Source organism: Vulpes lagopus, chromosome X (genome assembly GCF_018345385.1).
Source record: "Vulpes lagopus strain Blue_001 chromosome X, ASM1834538v1, whole genome shotgun sequence".
In the NCBI taxonomy this organism is placed as follows: domain Eukaryota; kingdom Metazoa; phylum Chordata; class Mammalia; order Carnivora; family Canidae; genus Vulpes; species Vulpes lagopus.
In genome coordinates this window covers 78,537,535-78,551,874 of record NC_054848.1, presented here as the reverse complement: position 1 = coordinate 78,551,874, position 14,340 = coordinate 78,537,535, and the positions used below count along the sequence as shown (strand labels likewise).

Sequence of the window (14,340 nt, the reverse complement as noted above, 5' to 3'; positions counted from 1 at the left end):
TGACTTCTTTAGCATTAATCTCTCAGCTATTGTTTCTCAAAGCATAATCCTTGGAAGACATACAAGAGAATTACCTGGACAAAAAAGCAAGTTCCCATTTTTACTAATGTATTGAACTAGAATCTGGAGGAGGGAGACGGAACCTGTATTTAAAGAACCTCATCTTTATCCCACCTGGGTCCCTCCACATGATTCTGATGTGCATTAAAGTTTGAAAACCTCTGGGAGGTAGAGTTGAAGTGAAATTTTAAATCCATAGTTTAACTATACTAAAAGTTTAGGGCAAGTGAATTAACACCTTATAAAATACCCAACAGAAGTAGTGCTAGCTCTGTTTTTCCAGAATCTAAAAAGAAACTAAAAAAGTAAATGTGTTGTCACCATAACCCATTAGATGGAAGCATAAAAGAGGTTTAGTGTAAACTCTACTCTGATCCAATTTAAGACCCAAACCCAATACTATAATGCCACAGATGTTCGTAAATAATTCCCAATGGAAGTGTTCCGCAAACAACTGATACAGATTGTGTGACTGTAGTCAAAATGATGATACTGCAAGGATTTGTGCATGGTCAGATCACTTATTAATGATATATAATGGCCTGGTTGATTCTTATCCTTGAATGATACAGGAAGTCTACTTCACATTGATGAAACTAGAAATCAACCAAAGGCAGATCTTTCCTATTTGAGTTTGTCCCTTTAGGGTAGTTATTATGAAACCTCATAGAGGAAAGGATATGCAAATCTAATCAAAAGGATAATTCAAACCTCCACAGAAATTACTCTACAAATTCAGACTAAGTAGAACTGTCATATATTAGGATATAAAATGAACTAAAGCATATGTATATTAGTTTCTAATTAAATATTTTTTAAATATTTATTTATGGGGCATCTAAGTGGCTCAGTCATTTAAGTGTCTGCCTTTGGCTCAGGTCATGATCACAGAGTCCTGGAATTAAGTCCCATGTTGGGCTCCTTGCTGAGCAGGAAGCCTGCTTCTCCCTCTTCCACTCCCCTTGCTAGTGTTCTCTCTCTCTCTCTCTCTCTCTCTCTCTCTCTCTCTCTCTCTCCCTCTCTCAAATAAATAAATAAATAAATAAAAATCTTTAAAACATATATATTTATTTATCTGACAGAGAGAGAAAGGGAGAGAAAATGTGCAGTGGGGAAGGGCAGAGGGAAAGGGGGAGACAAACTTAAGCAGATTCCATGCTGAGTTCAGAGCCTGATATAGGGCTCAATCTTACAAATCTGAGGTCATGACCTGACCCAAAACCAAGAGTTGGACTTTTAACTAACTGTTCCACCCAGGTGCCCCTCTAATAAAATATTTTGTATTCCTTGTGTTAACATTCAGAATTTTGAAAAAAGCCAGAGTAAACTTCTGAGTCTCAAGGATCAAAAACTTAATTAAATATGAGTTACAGCAATGAACTTACTCAACAAGTGTCATTATTAGTAAATGGATCTGTATTCCTAACATTAGTGTGAATATGTTATAATTAACCAACTAGCTGATGTGAACATTACATAGTTAAACAGGTAATGCCCAAGAGCATCAGCCATAAATTAATTAATTAATGCAATCTATATTACAATTGTCTGGATAATGTCAAATTTTACTATGGCTCAGGTTTTAGCCACAATACAAACGTTACAAACGTGTGTGAACACTTACACACACACACACACACACACATCTAACATATATATAAAGAAGAAAAAATTAGGCAAGGTTTGCTCAGGAACAATAGCAGGTAGACTTTTGTCATGAAGTTTTTTAGGATGCATCACACTCATCATCAGGGATAACTTTCATGGTATTAGGTTCTGTCATATGTCCCTAAAAATTACTTTCTAACATTCTCCACAAGATAAGAATATCCTGAGTTTCTCTCTTCCATTTGGTGTCAGTAGAATTACTAGTTTATACTTTACTTTTGCTTCAGATTTAAAATACACACATACACACTATTTGTTTGGAGTTGCTCCATTTAAGAATCACTAGAGGCACACAATAACATCAGTCATTTATGAGCAATTTTGTATAAATGATATTCTGGATGCAGTCCAAAAGGATGTCATTCCAAAAGCCTGACTGAATCTCAGTCTGAAGCAGGCAGGCATTACCTACAAGGATATTCTACATATGGGTTAAGTCAACATTCTGAAGTGGTTCCAGAATATCTTTTCTGAGATGCTTAGTAACAGTCAATGATATCTTGAAGAGTAAAGAACCTTTCATAAAGGCAGAGAACAGATATGCAGCAATTAGGCTCATATTCCCTAAATCAAATGCCCATATTCTACATATAGTTTATCAGTACAACGTATTAAAAGTAAGCTTTCCAACCATTGATTTGCAGCCAATTCTAAATTCACTGCAAGTTCATTCTTTGTTTTGGAAACAACTTCTTCCCATACCAAATTATACTTAAAATTTCATTTGCCATAATTTGGTGGAACCAATTCTTACCTGTAACTTTCAATTCAGTTGTTCGTCTTACAAGTTTTCCTTCAAACTTAAGTTCACAAGTATAATTTCCTCCGTCTTCTTCTTGAACTTCTTGGATTAGAAGAGTGTTTCCTTTCTGTATTATTATACTTCTCCACATTTTTGGCTTGCATTCCTGCATAGAAAATATTTACAAGTAAGCAAAAAATTAAACTTCTCATCAAGTCTTGGTACTGGCAAGTTAGTACTTTCACTTTGTTTGTACTCCTCTTTAACTTTCATAATATATACCTAAAGTTAAGTCAATGATCAGAAAAAAAAAATCACAAATGCGTCTTAGTGTGTAAAATTAAAACATCACAACTATTAGCCTAAGACCTACTTTAGAGGCCTGATCCCAAGTGCAGAAAGTCTTTATAGAGATATTTTGCAAAAAAAAATGGAAAAGCATACAAACTCCCCAAAGGGCAAAAGAGGTAGAGTGGAATCTTAAAAATTGCTAAATACCATTATAAAGTCCTGTTTTTGTTTTTGTTTTCTAGTTGACAGGGATATTTTCAAAGAGTCCTAAGAGAATAGTGTTCATTTAGCAACATAGTATACTACAAGGGAGCCTTAGGCATTATTAAAAATTTATTATAGGATTTTATGTTGTCAATGTAGTTTACAATGGTTTTATTAATCATTTCTTATAGTTGAAAACTAATGCTAATATTCCAGAGTCTCCCTCTTCATAATCAAGAGATCCATTTGGGTGGGTGGGGATGAGGGCAAAGGGTCTAGAAAATTAGGTTTAATCAGTTCTCTAGAAATATAGCTAGGTAAAATAAGTACACATTTTGTTCTAGTAATGAAATACAGCAGTTACCCACTTATTTTCTGAATTCAGTGATATATGACCAGATTATATTATTTGGGTTTGGAAGACAATTTTTCTATACTCCTGATGGGAATATGAGAGAGTCTCACTCCTCGGATTGGACTTCTCTAGAAAAGATTGATTAACACTTTTTCAGAGAGTGACAAGGACACAGCAATAACCAAGTATGTAGGAATATTCAGCCAAGTGGCTTTGCCTTTTGTGAATTTTCTCAGACTACTTTTTAGATATGGTTCCAGTTTGTCTACCACTCATCTCAAATGTTCAGCCAAAGTGGTGGCCAAAAGCTATAAAAACATCAAGAGAAGGTACAGGGGACAGCTGTGAGGTGGTGCTGAATAATCAAGGAAAAAAATACTTTATCATCTAAACTCTGAATCTGTCATTCAAGGCAATTGTGATGACAATGATGTAAATAATTGTTAAGAGAACTTTTCTCTTTTCCCAACATCTCTACTATTCCTCCCCCCCCCCCCGCCCCGCCACTCCTGCTCACCACACATTCGCACAAAGGTGGAATCAGAGCTGACTCTCACAGCTCTGCAGACTTGTGTACATGGATGCACACACGTGTGTGTAAAATGACTTGAAAAAATGAATATTCATTTAGTAGTTTCTTGTAACAGATTTTTTCTTTTGTGATAAGCAGGGGTTTTGGCAACAAAACACAAAAACTGGCACTTAGGTTCACAGGTATGATATTTAAGAGATATGCTTGCTTTATGTCCAATAAGACTACCTACACACATTGTCAGAGAATAAATAAAAGTAATACTATATAGAGGATCTAGATATAAGGCTGCTTCACTCCCTAGGGTCTTTCCAAAGAACAGTTAAGGGGCTGTCTGAAATTATATTACATAGCACGTCTGGCAAGGTTATCACCTATGTGAGATTGGCTTCTGAATTAAACCTTGGGATATAAGGTTTCTGGGAAAATGAAGAAGAAAGTCTGAACAAAAAGAAAAAAAAATAGTCCAGCTGCCACTATCATTATACAATAATAATCCACAATTATTTTCGCATTGCTTCAAACTCTGATAGCCTCAGATTTCTAAAGAATCATTCTGAAGGTTATTAAACAAAAATATGGTCCCTCTGGGCATTTTGAGAGGAAAGGAAAATGAAAACTGAGCTGCTTCACTTTCACATAGTAGTGGTGGGGGTGGGCAAATGAGCCCACACACCCATTGTATTCAAAGACAAATGACATTGTTTTCTAATGTCATATTTGGGGCGAGTCCATATGCAATTAGCTCTAACGATTTTCATTTTCCCTGCACACTGCTTTGATTTCTTTTTTTCCCTGGGAAGTAAAATCTAAAGAATAGGAGTTAGAAAATAACCTCTGATGAAGAACAGCCTGGAATCTTAACACATTCTTTGGGCTAGATCAACTGCTTTCCAAGTTGCCATGTAGCCTTATAAAAGATTATTTGTACCCAATAGGGTTTTTTAAAGATTTTATTTATTTATTCATGTGAGACACACAGAGAGAAGCAGAGACATAGGCAGAGGGAGAAGCAGGCTCCCCACAAGGAGAACAATGTGGGACTCGATCCTGGACCTTGGGATCACATCCTGCACCAAAGGCAGAGACACTCAACCGCTGAGTCACCCAGGTGTCCCGTACCCAATAGGATTTTGTGAATTTTATAAAAAACTGTGGCATAGTAAAATGTCATTGTCAGGCCATCCCCACCCTTCTGGAGAGACAATGTAGTATAGATGAAAAGGCGAACTGTTGTCAGAGCAAGACAGCTCAAGGTCAAAATCTGGGATTCACCCAAGTTCTGTGATCTTGGGCAAATTTGTTTAAGTTCTTTTTTTTTTTTTTTAATTTTTTTTATTTATTTATGATAGTCACAGAGAGAGAGAGAGAGAGAGGCAGAGACACAGGCAGAGGGAGAAGCAGGCTCCATGCACCGGGAGCCCGATGTGGGATTCGATCCCGGGTCTCCAGGATCGCGCCCTGGGCCAAAGGCAGGCGCTAAACCGCTGCGCCACCCAGGGATCCCTGTTTAAGTTCTTTAGGTATCAGATTTTTACTCTGCATATGAGGATAACATATACTACCATGTAAGCAGCCAGAGCCCAGAGGCTTGCAGAGTTTATTCATTACACTCTGATTGAGCAGCACTATATATGGTGGTCATCCAGCACAGTGAATGCTTTCCATTCCAAAACTTTCACATTCTTGGATTATGTCTCCTCCAAACCTCCAACTCACTTTGGTGAAAACTGGTGCTAATGGACTAATCAGGTGAAAACCAATCTCAACTAATTGGTTAACCATGCCCAGGAACATAATACTTTAACCACTGAAAATGTATAGCTCTTACGAGGCCACTCCAACACTAATCCTAGCAGGTGGGTAGAGGAACTATACTTTGTTCAGAACAGGCTTATAGACAACCATCCTGCCCCCACCAAACCATCCTCTACAAAATTATCTCACTGGCTAGCCTTCACATATCTGGATACCTATATCAAACCTCAGAAGTCTACCACGTTTTTTACTCCACTATTTGCAGCATCTCTCCCTTAAACTACAGCTGCCAGGCTTACTACAGTCATTGTTTCTCTCCTGTCCTCAATCTTCCTATGACCGCTTTTCTTCTGAACAGGTCATATCACATTGCTCCACACCCATTTAATTTTGACAGCCTGTTAGGCAAAGAAATTTGAGACATGTAAATCACGTCTCAAAATGGTTGTTTATCTGAGACAAGGAAAAACCATCAAAGCCTCAAAAATGAGCAGGCCCCTAATATTGGTTCTCTGAGATCATTAACATAAACTTGATCAACTTGAAGGTTTTGCTGAGGGCCAGCCTTGCTGAAGGTACCTAAGTTCAACAAACAGCTCCAGTTCATGGGCTGGCTGAGCCCTCAGAGCAGTTTGTTGTAGGACATCCTTGTTCAGTCAAAATCATGTCAATCCTTAAAGTCCAGCTTCCTTCCCTCCCTGCCAGCTTTCTTGAGTGGCATGTGTCCCTTGCCAGTATTTACTAGGTTGGGAGCCCAGGATGTTCAATAGAAAGATCTGTTGAAAGACAGGAAACAACAAGTGTTGGAGAGGATGTGGAGAAAGGGGATCCCTCTTGCACTGTTGGTGGGAATGTGAACTGGTAAAGCCACTCTGGAATACTGTGTGGAGGTGCCTCAAAGATTTAAAAATAGAGCTACCCTATGACCCAGCAATTGCACTGCTGGGGATTTACCCCAAAGATACAGATGCAGTGAAACTGCAGGACACCTGTACCCCAACGTTTATAACAGCAATGTCCACAGTAGCCAAACTGTGGAAGGAACCTCAGTGTCCATCGAAAGATGAATGGATAAAGAAGAAGTGGTCTATGTATACAGTGGAATATTACTCAGCCATTAGAAATTACAAATACCCACCATTTGCTCCAACGTGGATGGGACTGGAGGGTATTATGCTGAGTGAAATAAGTCAATCAGAGAAGGACAAACATTATATGGTCTCATTCATTTGGGGAATATAAAAAATAGTGAAAGGGAATAAAGGAGAAAGGAGACAAAATGAGTGAAAGTATCAGTGAGGGTACAGAAAATGAGAGACTCCTAACTCTGGGAAATAAACAAGGGGTAGTGGAAAGGGAGGTGGGTGGGGAGATGGGGTGACTGGGTGACGGGCACTGAGGGGGGACTTGATGGGATGAGCACTGGGTGTTATGCTATATGTTGGCAAATCAAACTCAAAGAAAAAAATATACAAAAAATATTTTTCCAAAAGTTATTGGAAAAATAATTAGATCTCTGAGTCATACCATGTTTAATAAAAGTTCCAGATGAATTATAAGGAGGTAATTTCATCTACTAAAATAATATTTTAGGAAAGACCATTTTTAAATCCTGTCACTCATAACAATGATTTAAGTTTCCAAAATTAAGAGCTTTATATTGATTTATCTTGCTATACATTCTGACAGTTTTCATAATGGGAGAAGAAAGTCACTGGAGATTTTATACTACCACAGCCCAAATGACCAACACTTTTTTGCTAAAAAGTAGTCTGGCAAAATTCTTAGAGATTTTGAATCCCTTTGGTAATGATATTACTGTGTACCTTCTTTTGTAACCATAAAATTGCATTTCATCCTTAAACTTTTAATCTGTTAACTAGAATTTTCAAAGATATTTTTATACAAAAGGGATGGGCTGTGAAACCCATGAAGGCTTCAGTTTAGTGTGCCTTAAAACTGGTGAGTTACACAAGATTTAAGTCCCATTTATCCTTGTTTTTATTCCTAGATATGGTATTAGAAGTCAAAGAGGGGTTCTTTACTATTGGTAAATTACAAAGATGATGGGTTAATGTGAGAGGAATGGTGATTTGAAATATATAAGCACCTGTCTTTGATCGAGGGATGTGGATTCTGGTTACCATTCCACCATTAATGTGGATAAGTAATTGTATGTCACTGGACCTCTGTTTCCTCACATATAAAATAGATGTAATATAGTCTGCCATATATCCCATACATCTTATAAAAATTTAATGACTAAGTCCTTACTTGATATTTGCTGCTACTGTAAAAAGGAAAATGTTATCCTTTTTACCTGTAAAATTTGATGTGTTTTGGCAAATGTATGCAACAAAATTGAGATTATAGAATGTTTCTATCATTCCCAAGTTCCTCCATGTCACTTTGTAATCAATTCCCTCTTCTTAGCCCCAGTCCTTGGTAAAAACTCATCTGTTTTCTGTTCTTATTGTTTTGCGGAATGTTATATAAATGGAATAGTATGATATATAGCTTTCTGTTCCTGTCTCTTTTCACTAAGTATAATTCATTTGAGATTTGTCTATGTTGTGGTATATATCAATAGTTCATTTCTTTCACTAGTAAGTAGTAGTCCAGTATTCTACTGTAGAAATATATCACTGTTTAGCCATGCCATTCACTATTTTTAAAAATTTTATTTATTTATGAGACAGAGAGAGAGAGAGAGGGAGAGAGAGAGAACACAAGCAGGGTAGAGGCAGAAGCAGACTCCCCACTGAGCAGGGAGCCTGACATGGGGTTCAATCCCAGGACCCCAGGATCGTGACCTGAGCCAAAGGCAGATGTTTAATCAACTGAGCCACCCAGGCATCCCTAGCCATTTATTGTTGAAGAGCATTTGGGATGCTTCTAGTTTTGGGCAATTAGGAATAAAGGTCTTATAAGTTGAGTTTTGACTATACAATTTATTGATTTATCAAAATAATCCATTTTGTCAATTTTTATAATCTTATTTTGATGTGTATGCTTTTCTCAAACTTAACAGGAGTTTGCTGTTGATCTTTACTAAATTGTTCTAAGAATCCAGGCTTAGGAGGGGCTTTCGGTATATCTTTAATAATATTCAAGGGATTAAAAACAGATCAAAACAAAAAAAAAAAATAAAAAAAAAAAAAACAGATCAAAACAAATTAAAGCCTCTTAAGCAATGTCTCTTTCTAAAGGCTGAGTATCTTTTTCATATCCACTCAAATGATCTTTGAGAAATGCACATCTGATTGTAGGATGCCACTATTTAAAGCAATCCATTGATTCCATGAAACCATTTGGTCAGTAGCTCCTTTCTTTTGAGTGTTTACAGAGCCTGACACTGTTTCAAGCATATTCATTTATTACCTAATTTAATTCATAGAACAGAATTACAGGTAATACAGTGAGTTAGATTATACAGTTGCAGACCTGGGATTTGAACCCTGCCCATATGTAGGCTCTTTAGCATCTGGTCTCTGCCTACTTACTGCCACTGTCAATGACACAACTATTCAGAATTTTTTTGCTTACTCCATGTGATTACACAGCTGAGTGCTTCACATGTTGATCTCTCTGTCCTACATGTCTTACCTGCCAAACTTTTATATACTGTTTAAAACTAGGCTCAGGGGAGTAGGGGGCAAGATGGCGGAAGAGTAGGGTCCCCAAGTCACCTGTCCCCACCAAATTACTAAGATAACTTTCAAATCATCCTGAAAACCTATGAATTTGGCCTGAGATTTAAAGAGAGAACAGCTGGAAGCCTATAGTGAGAAGATTTTGTGCTTCTATCAAGGTAGGAAGACAGAAAAAATAATAATAAACAAATAAAAAAGCATGCAAGGGGGAGGGCCCCCCACAAGGACCCAGGCTAAGGCCGGGGCGAGATCCCCCAGGACAGGAAAGCCCCATCCCGGAGAAACGGAGATTCACCAATCTTCCCAGAGGGAACGGTGCTCGCAGGGAGTTGGAGCAGGACCCCAGGAGGGGCAGGGATGCCCTCAGGCTCCCAGGGGCACTAACAGAGGAACTGCGCCCCAGGGAGAGTGTGCCATACCCCGCGGCCCAGCTCCCTAAAGGGCTGCAGGGCGCGCCAGTCTGGGCCCGGGAGGAGCTCAGAGGCGGGTCGGGCAGAGGGGGCTCTATGGCCCGGGAGCGTGATTGCAGTGGCACAGGTCCCGGAGCCCAGGGTGCTGGGCGACACAGCCCAAGATCTGGTGCTCCTCCCCTGGCAGGCAGAGGACGGGAGGACACAGAAAAGCAAGGATGCTCCTGCCACGGAGCGGCCCAGAGCTGTGCAGATAGGCGGCCCCCGCCCCCCCGAGCATCCAGGCCCCTGCGGACTGGGAGCTATGGTAGTTACTGCGGAGCTGACCCAGGGCTAGAGAGCTGGCCACAGCCACTGTTGTTGTTCCTCCTGGGGCCTCACAGGATAAACAACACCCACTGAGCCTTGCACCAGGCAGGGGGTTGAGCAGCTCCCCCAGGTGCACACACCTGAGAATCAGCACAGCAGGCCCCTCCCCCAGAAGACCAGTTAGAAGGACAGGGGAAAAGCAAGTTATTCACCAAGCAGCACTGGAAACTTCCAGGGGAAGTCGAGGGATTTACAGTATATAGAATCAGAGAATACTCCCCTTATCTTTTGTTTTCTGTTTGCTTCCCAACCCCCCTTTCTTTCTTTCTTTTTTCATCTTCTTTTTTATTTTTTCTCTTCTCTCTTTTTCTCCTTTTCCAGTATAACTTGTTTTTGGCCACTCTGCACTGAGCAAAATGACTAGAAGGAAAAACTCACCGCAAAAGAATCAGAAACAGTCCTCTCTCCCACAGAGTTGCAAAATTTGGCTTACAATTCGATGTCAGAAAGCCAATTCAGAAGCACAATTATAAAGCTACTGGTGGCTCTAAAAAAGCATAAAGGATTCAATAGACTTCATGACTGCAGAATTTAGATCTAATCAGGCAGAAATTAAAAATCAATTAAATGAAATGCAATCCAAACTAGAGGTCCTAACGATGAAGGTTAATGAGGAAGATGAAAGAGTGACATAGAAGAAAAGTTGACGGCAAGAAGCTGAGGAAAAAAGATAAAAACAATTAAAGGACCGTGAGGAAAGGTTAAGGGAAATAAATGACAGCCTAAGAAGGAAAAATCTAAGTTTAATTGGAGTTCCAAAGGGCGCCGAAAGGGACAGAGGTCCAGAATATGTATTTGAACAAATCCTAGCTGAAAACTTTCCTAACCTGGGAAGAGAAACAGGCATTTAGATACAGGAAATAGAGAGATCCCCCCTAAAATCAATAAAAACCGCTCAAAACCTGATATTTAATAGTGAAACTTGCAAATTCCAAAGATAAAGAGAAGATCCTTAAAGCAGCAAGAGACAAGAAATCTCTAAATTTTATGGGGAGAAATATTAGGATAACAGCAGACCTCTCCACAGAGACCTGGCAGGCCAGAAAGGGCTGGCAGGATATATTCAGGGTCCTAAATGAGAAGAACATTCAGCCAAGAATACTTTATCCAGCAAGCCTCTCATTCAGACTAGAAGGAGAGAAAAAGAGCTTCCAAAATAGGCAGAAACTGAAAGAATATGTGACCACCCAGCCGGCTCTGCAAGAAATAATAAGGGGGACTCTGTAAAAAGAAAGAGAATGTCCAAGGGAACAATCGATAAAAACAGGGACTGAATAGGTATCATGATGACACTAAATTCATATCTTTCAATAACTCTGAATATGAATGGGCTTAATGACCCGAAAAAAAGGTGCAGGGTTTCAGACTGGATAAAAAAGCAGGACCCATCTATTTGATGTCTACAAGAGACTCATTTTAGACAGAAAGACACCTACAGCCTGAAATGAAAGGGTGAAGAACCATTTAGCATTCAAACTATCCTCAAAAGAAAGCAGGGGTAGCCATCCTTATATCGGATGAATTAAAGTTTATCCCGAGGACTGTAGTAAGAGATGAAAAGGGACACTATATCATACATAAAGGATCTATACAAGAAGAGGACCTAACAATCATCAAAATATATGCCCCGAATGTGGGAGCTGCCAAGTATATCAATCAATTAATAACCAAAGTTAAGACATACTTAGATAATAATACACTTATACTTGGTGACTTGAATGTAGCACTTTCTACACTCGACAGATCTTCTAAGCACAACATCTCAGAGAGACAAGAGCTTTAAATGACACACTGGACCAGATGGATTTCACAGATATTTACAGAACTTTACATCCCAACGCAACTGAATACACATTCTTCTGAAGTGAACGTGGAACTTTTTCCAGAATAGACCACATACTGGGTCACAAATCAGGTCTTAACCAATACCAAAAGATTGGGATCGTCCCCTGCATATATTCAGACCATAATGCTTTGAAATTAGAACTAAATCACAAGAAGAAGTTTGGAAGGATTTCAAACACGTGGAGGTTAAAGACCATCCTGCTAAAAGATAAAAGGGTCAACCAGAAAATTAGAGAACAATTGAAAAGATTCATGAAAACTAATGAGAATAAAGATACAACCATTCAAAATCTTTGGGATGCAGCAAAAGCAGTCCTAAGGGGGAAATTCATCGCAATACAAGCATCCATCCAAAAACTGGAAAGAACTCAAATACAAAAGCTCACCTTACACCTAAAGGAGCTAGAGAAAATACAGCAAATAGATCCTACACCAAGCAGAAGAAGAGAGTTAATAAACATTTGAGCAGAACTCAACGAAATCGAGACCAGAAGAACTCTGGAACAGATCAACAAAACCAGGAGTTGGTTCTTTGAAAGGATTAATAAGATAGATAAACCATTAGCCAGCCTTATTAAAAAGAAGAGAGAGAAGACTCAAATTAATAGAATCATGAATGAGAAAGGAGAGATCACTACCAACACCTAGGAAATACAAACGATTTTAAAAACATATTATGAATAGCTATACACCAATAAATTGGGCAATCTAGAAGAAATGGACGCATTCCTGGAAAGCCACAAACTACCAAAACTCAACAGGAAGAAATAGAAAACCTGAACAGGCAAATAACCAGGGAGGAAATTGAAGCAGTCATCAAAAACCTCCCATGACAAAAAAGTCCAGGGGCAGATGGCTTCCCAGGGAAATTCTATCAAACATTTAAAGAAACCATACCTATTCTCCTAAAGATGTTTGGAAAGATAGAAAGAGATGGAGTACTTCCAAATTCATTCCATGAAGCCAGCATCACCTTAATTCCAAAACCAGACAAAGACCGCACCAAAAAGGAGAATTACAGACCAATATTCCTGATGAACATGGATGCAAAAATTCTCAACAAGATACTAGCCAATAGGATCCAACAACACATTAAGAAAATTATTCACCATGACCAATTAGGATTTATCCCCTGGACACAAGGCTGGTTCAACACTCATAAAACACTCAATGTGATTATTAATATCAGCAAGAGAAAAACCAAGAACCATATGATCCTCTCATTAGATGCAGAGAAAGCATTTGACAAAATACAGCATCCATTCCTGATCAAAACTCTTCAGAGTGTAGGGATAGAGGGAACATTCCTCAACATCTTAAAAGCCATCTACAAAAAGCCCACAGCAAATATCATTCTCAATGGGGAAACACTGGGAGCCTTTCCCTTAAGATCAGGAACAAGACAGGGATGTGCACTCTCACCACTGCTATTCAACATAGTACTGGAAGTCCTCGCCTCAGCAATCAGACAACAAAAGGACATTAAAGGCATTCAAGTTGGCAAAGAGGAAGTCAAACTCTCCCTCTTCGCCAATGACAGGATACTCTACACAGAAAACCCAAAAGCCTCCACGCCAAGATTGCTAGAACTCATACAGCAATTTGGTAGCATGCCAGATTACAAAATCAATGCCCAGAAATCAATGGCATTTCTATTCACTAACAATGAGACTCAAGAGAAATTAAGGAGTCAATCCCATTTACAATTGCAGCCAAAAGCATAAGATACTTAGGAATAAACCTAACCAAAGAGGTAAAGGGTCTATACCCTATAAACTACAGAACATTTCTGAAAGAAATTGAGGAAGACACAAAGAGATGGAAAAATATTCCATACTCATGGATTGGCAGAATTAATATTGTAAAAATGTCAATGTTACCCAGGGCAATCTACACGTTTAATGCAATCCCTGTGAAAATACCATGGACTTCCTTCAGAGAGTTGGAACAAATTATTTTAAGATTTATGTGAAATCAGAAAAGACCACGAATAGCCAGGGGAATTTTAAAAAAGAAAACCATAGCTGGGGGCATCCCAATGCCAGATTTCAGGTTGTACTACAAAGCTGTGGTCATCAAGACAGTGTGGTACTGGCACAAAAACAGACACATAGATCAATGGAACAGAATAGAGAATCCAGAAGTGGACCCTCAACTTTATGGTCAACTAATATTCGATAAAGTAGGGAAGACTATCCATTGGAAGAAAGACAGTCTTTTCAATAAATGGTGCTGGGAAAATTGGACATCCACATGCAGAAGAATAAAACTAGAGCATTCTCTTGCTCCATACACAAAGATAAACCCAAAATGGATAAAAGATCTAAATGTGAGGCAAGATTCCAACAAAATCCTAGAGGAGAACACAGGCAACACCCTTTTTGAACTCGGCCACAGTAACTTCTTGCAAGATACATCCATGAAGGCAAAAGAAACAAAAGCAAAAATGAACT

The 14,340-nt window shown here is 38.8% G+C and overlaps 1 protein-coding gene across 1 annotated transcript in view; it reads right to left on the bottom strand.

Annotated features, from left to right (window-relative positions):
* Window positions 1-14,340, bottom strand: part of IL1RAPL2 (interleukin 1 receptor accessory protein like 2) — a 646,721-nt gene that overhangs the window by 566,482 nt on the left and 65,899 nt on the right. Inside the window, exon 5 of the mRNA XM_041740456.1 lies at window positions 2,483-2,636. Within this exon, the coding sequence (XP_041596390.1) occupies window positions 2,483-2,636 (154 nt within the window). The remainder of the gene's footprint in view (window positions 1-2,482; window positions 2,637-14,340) is intronic.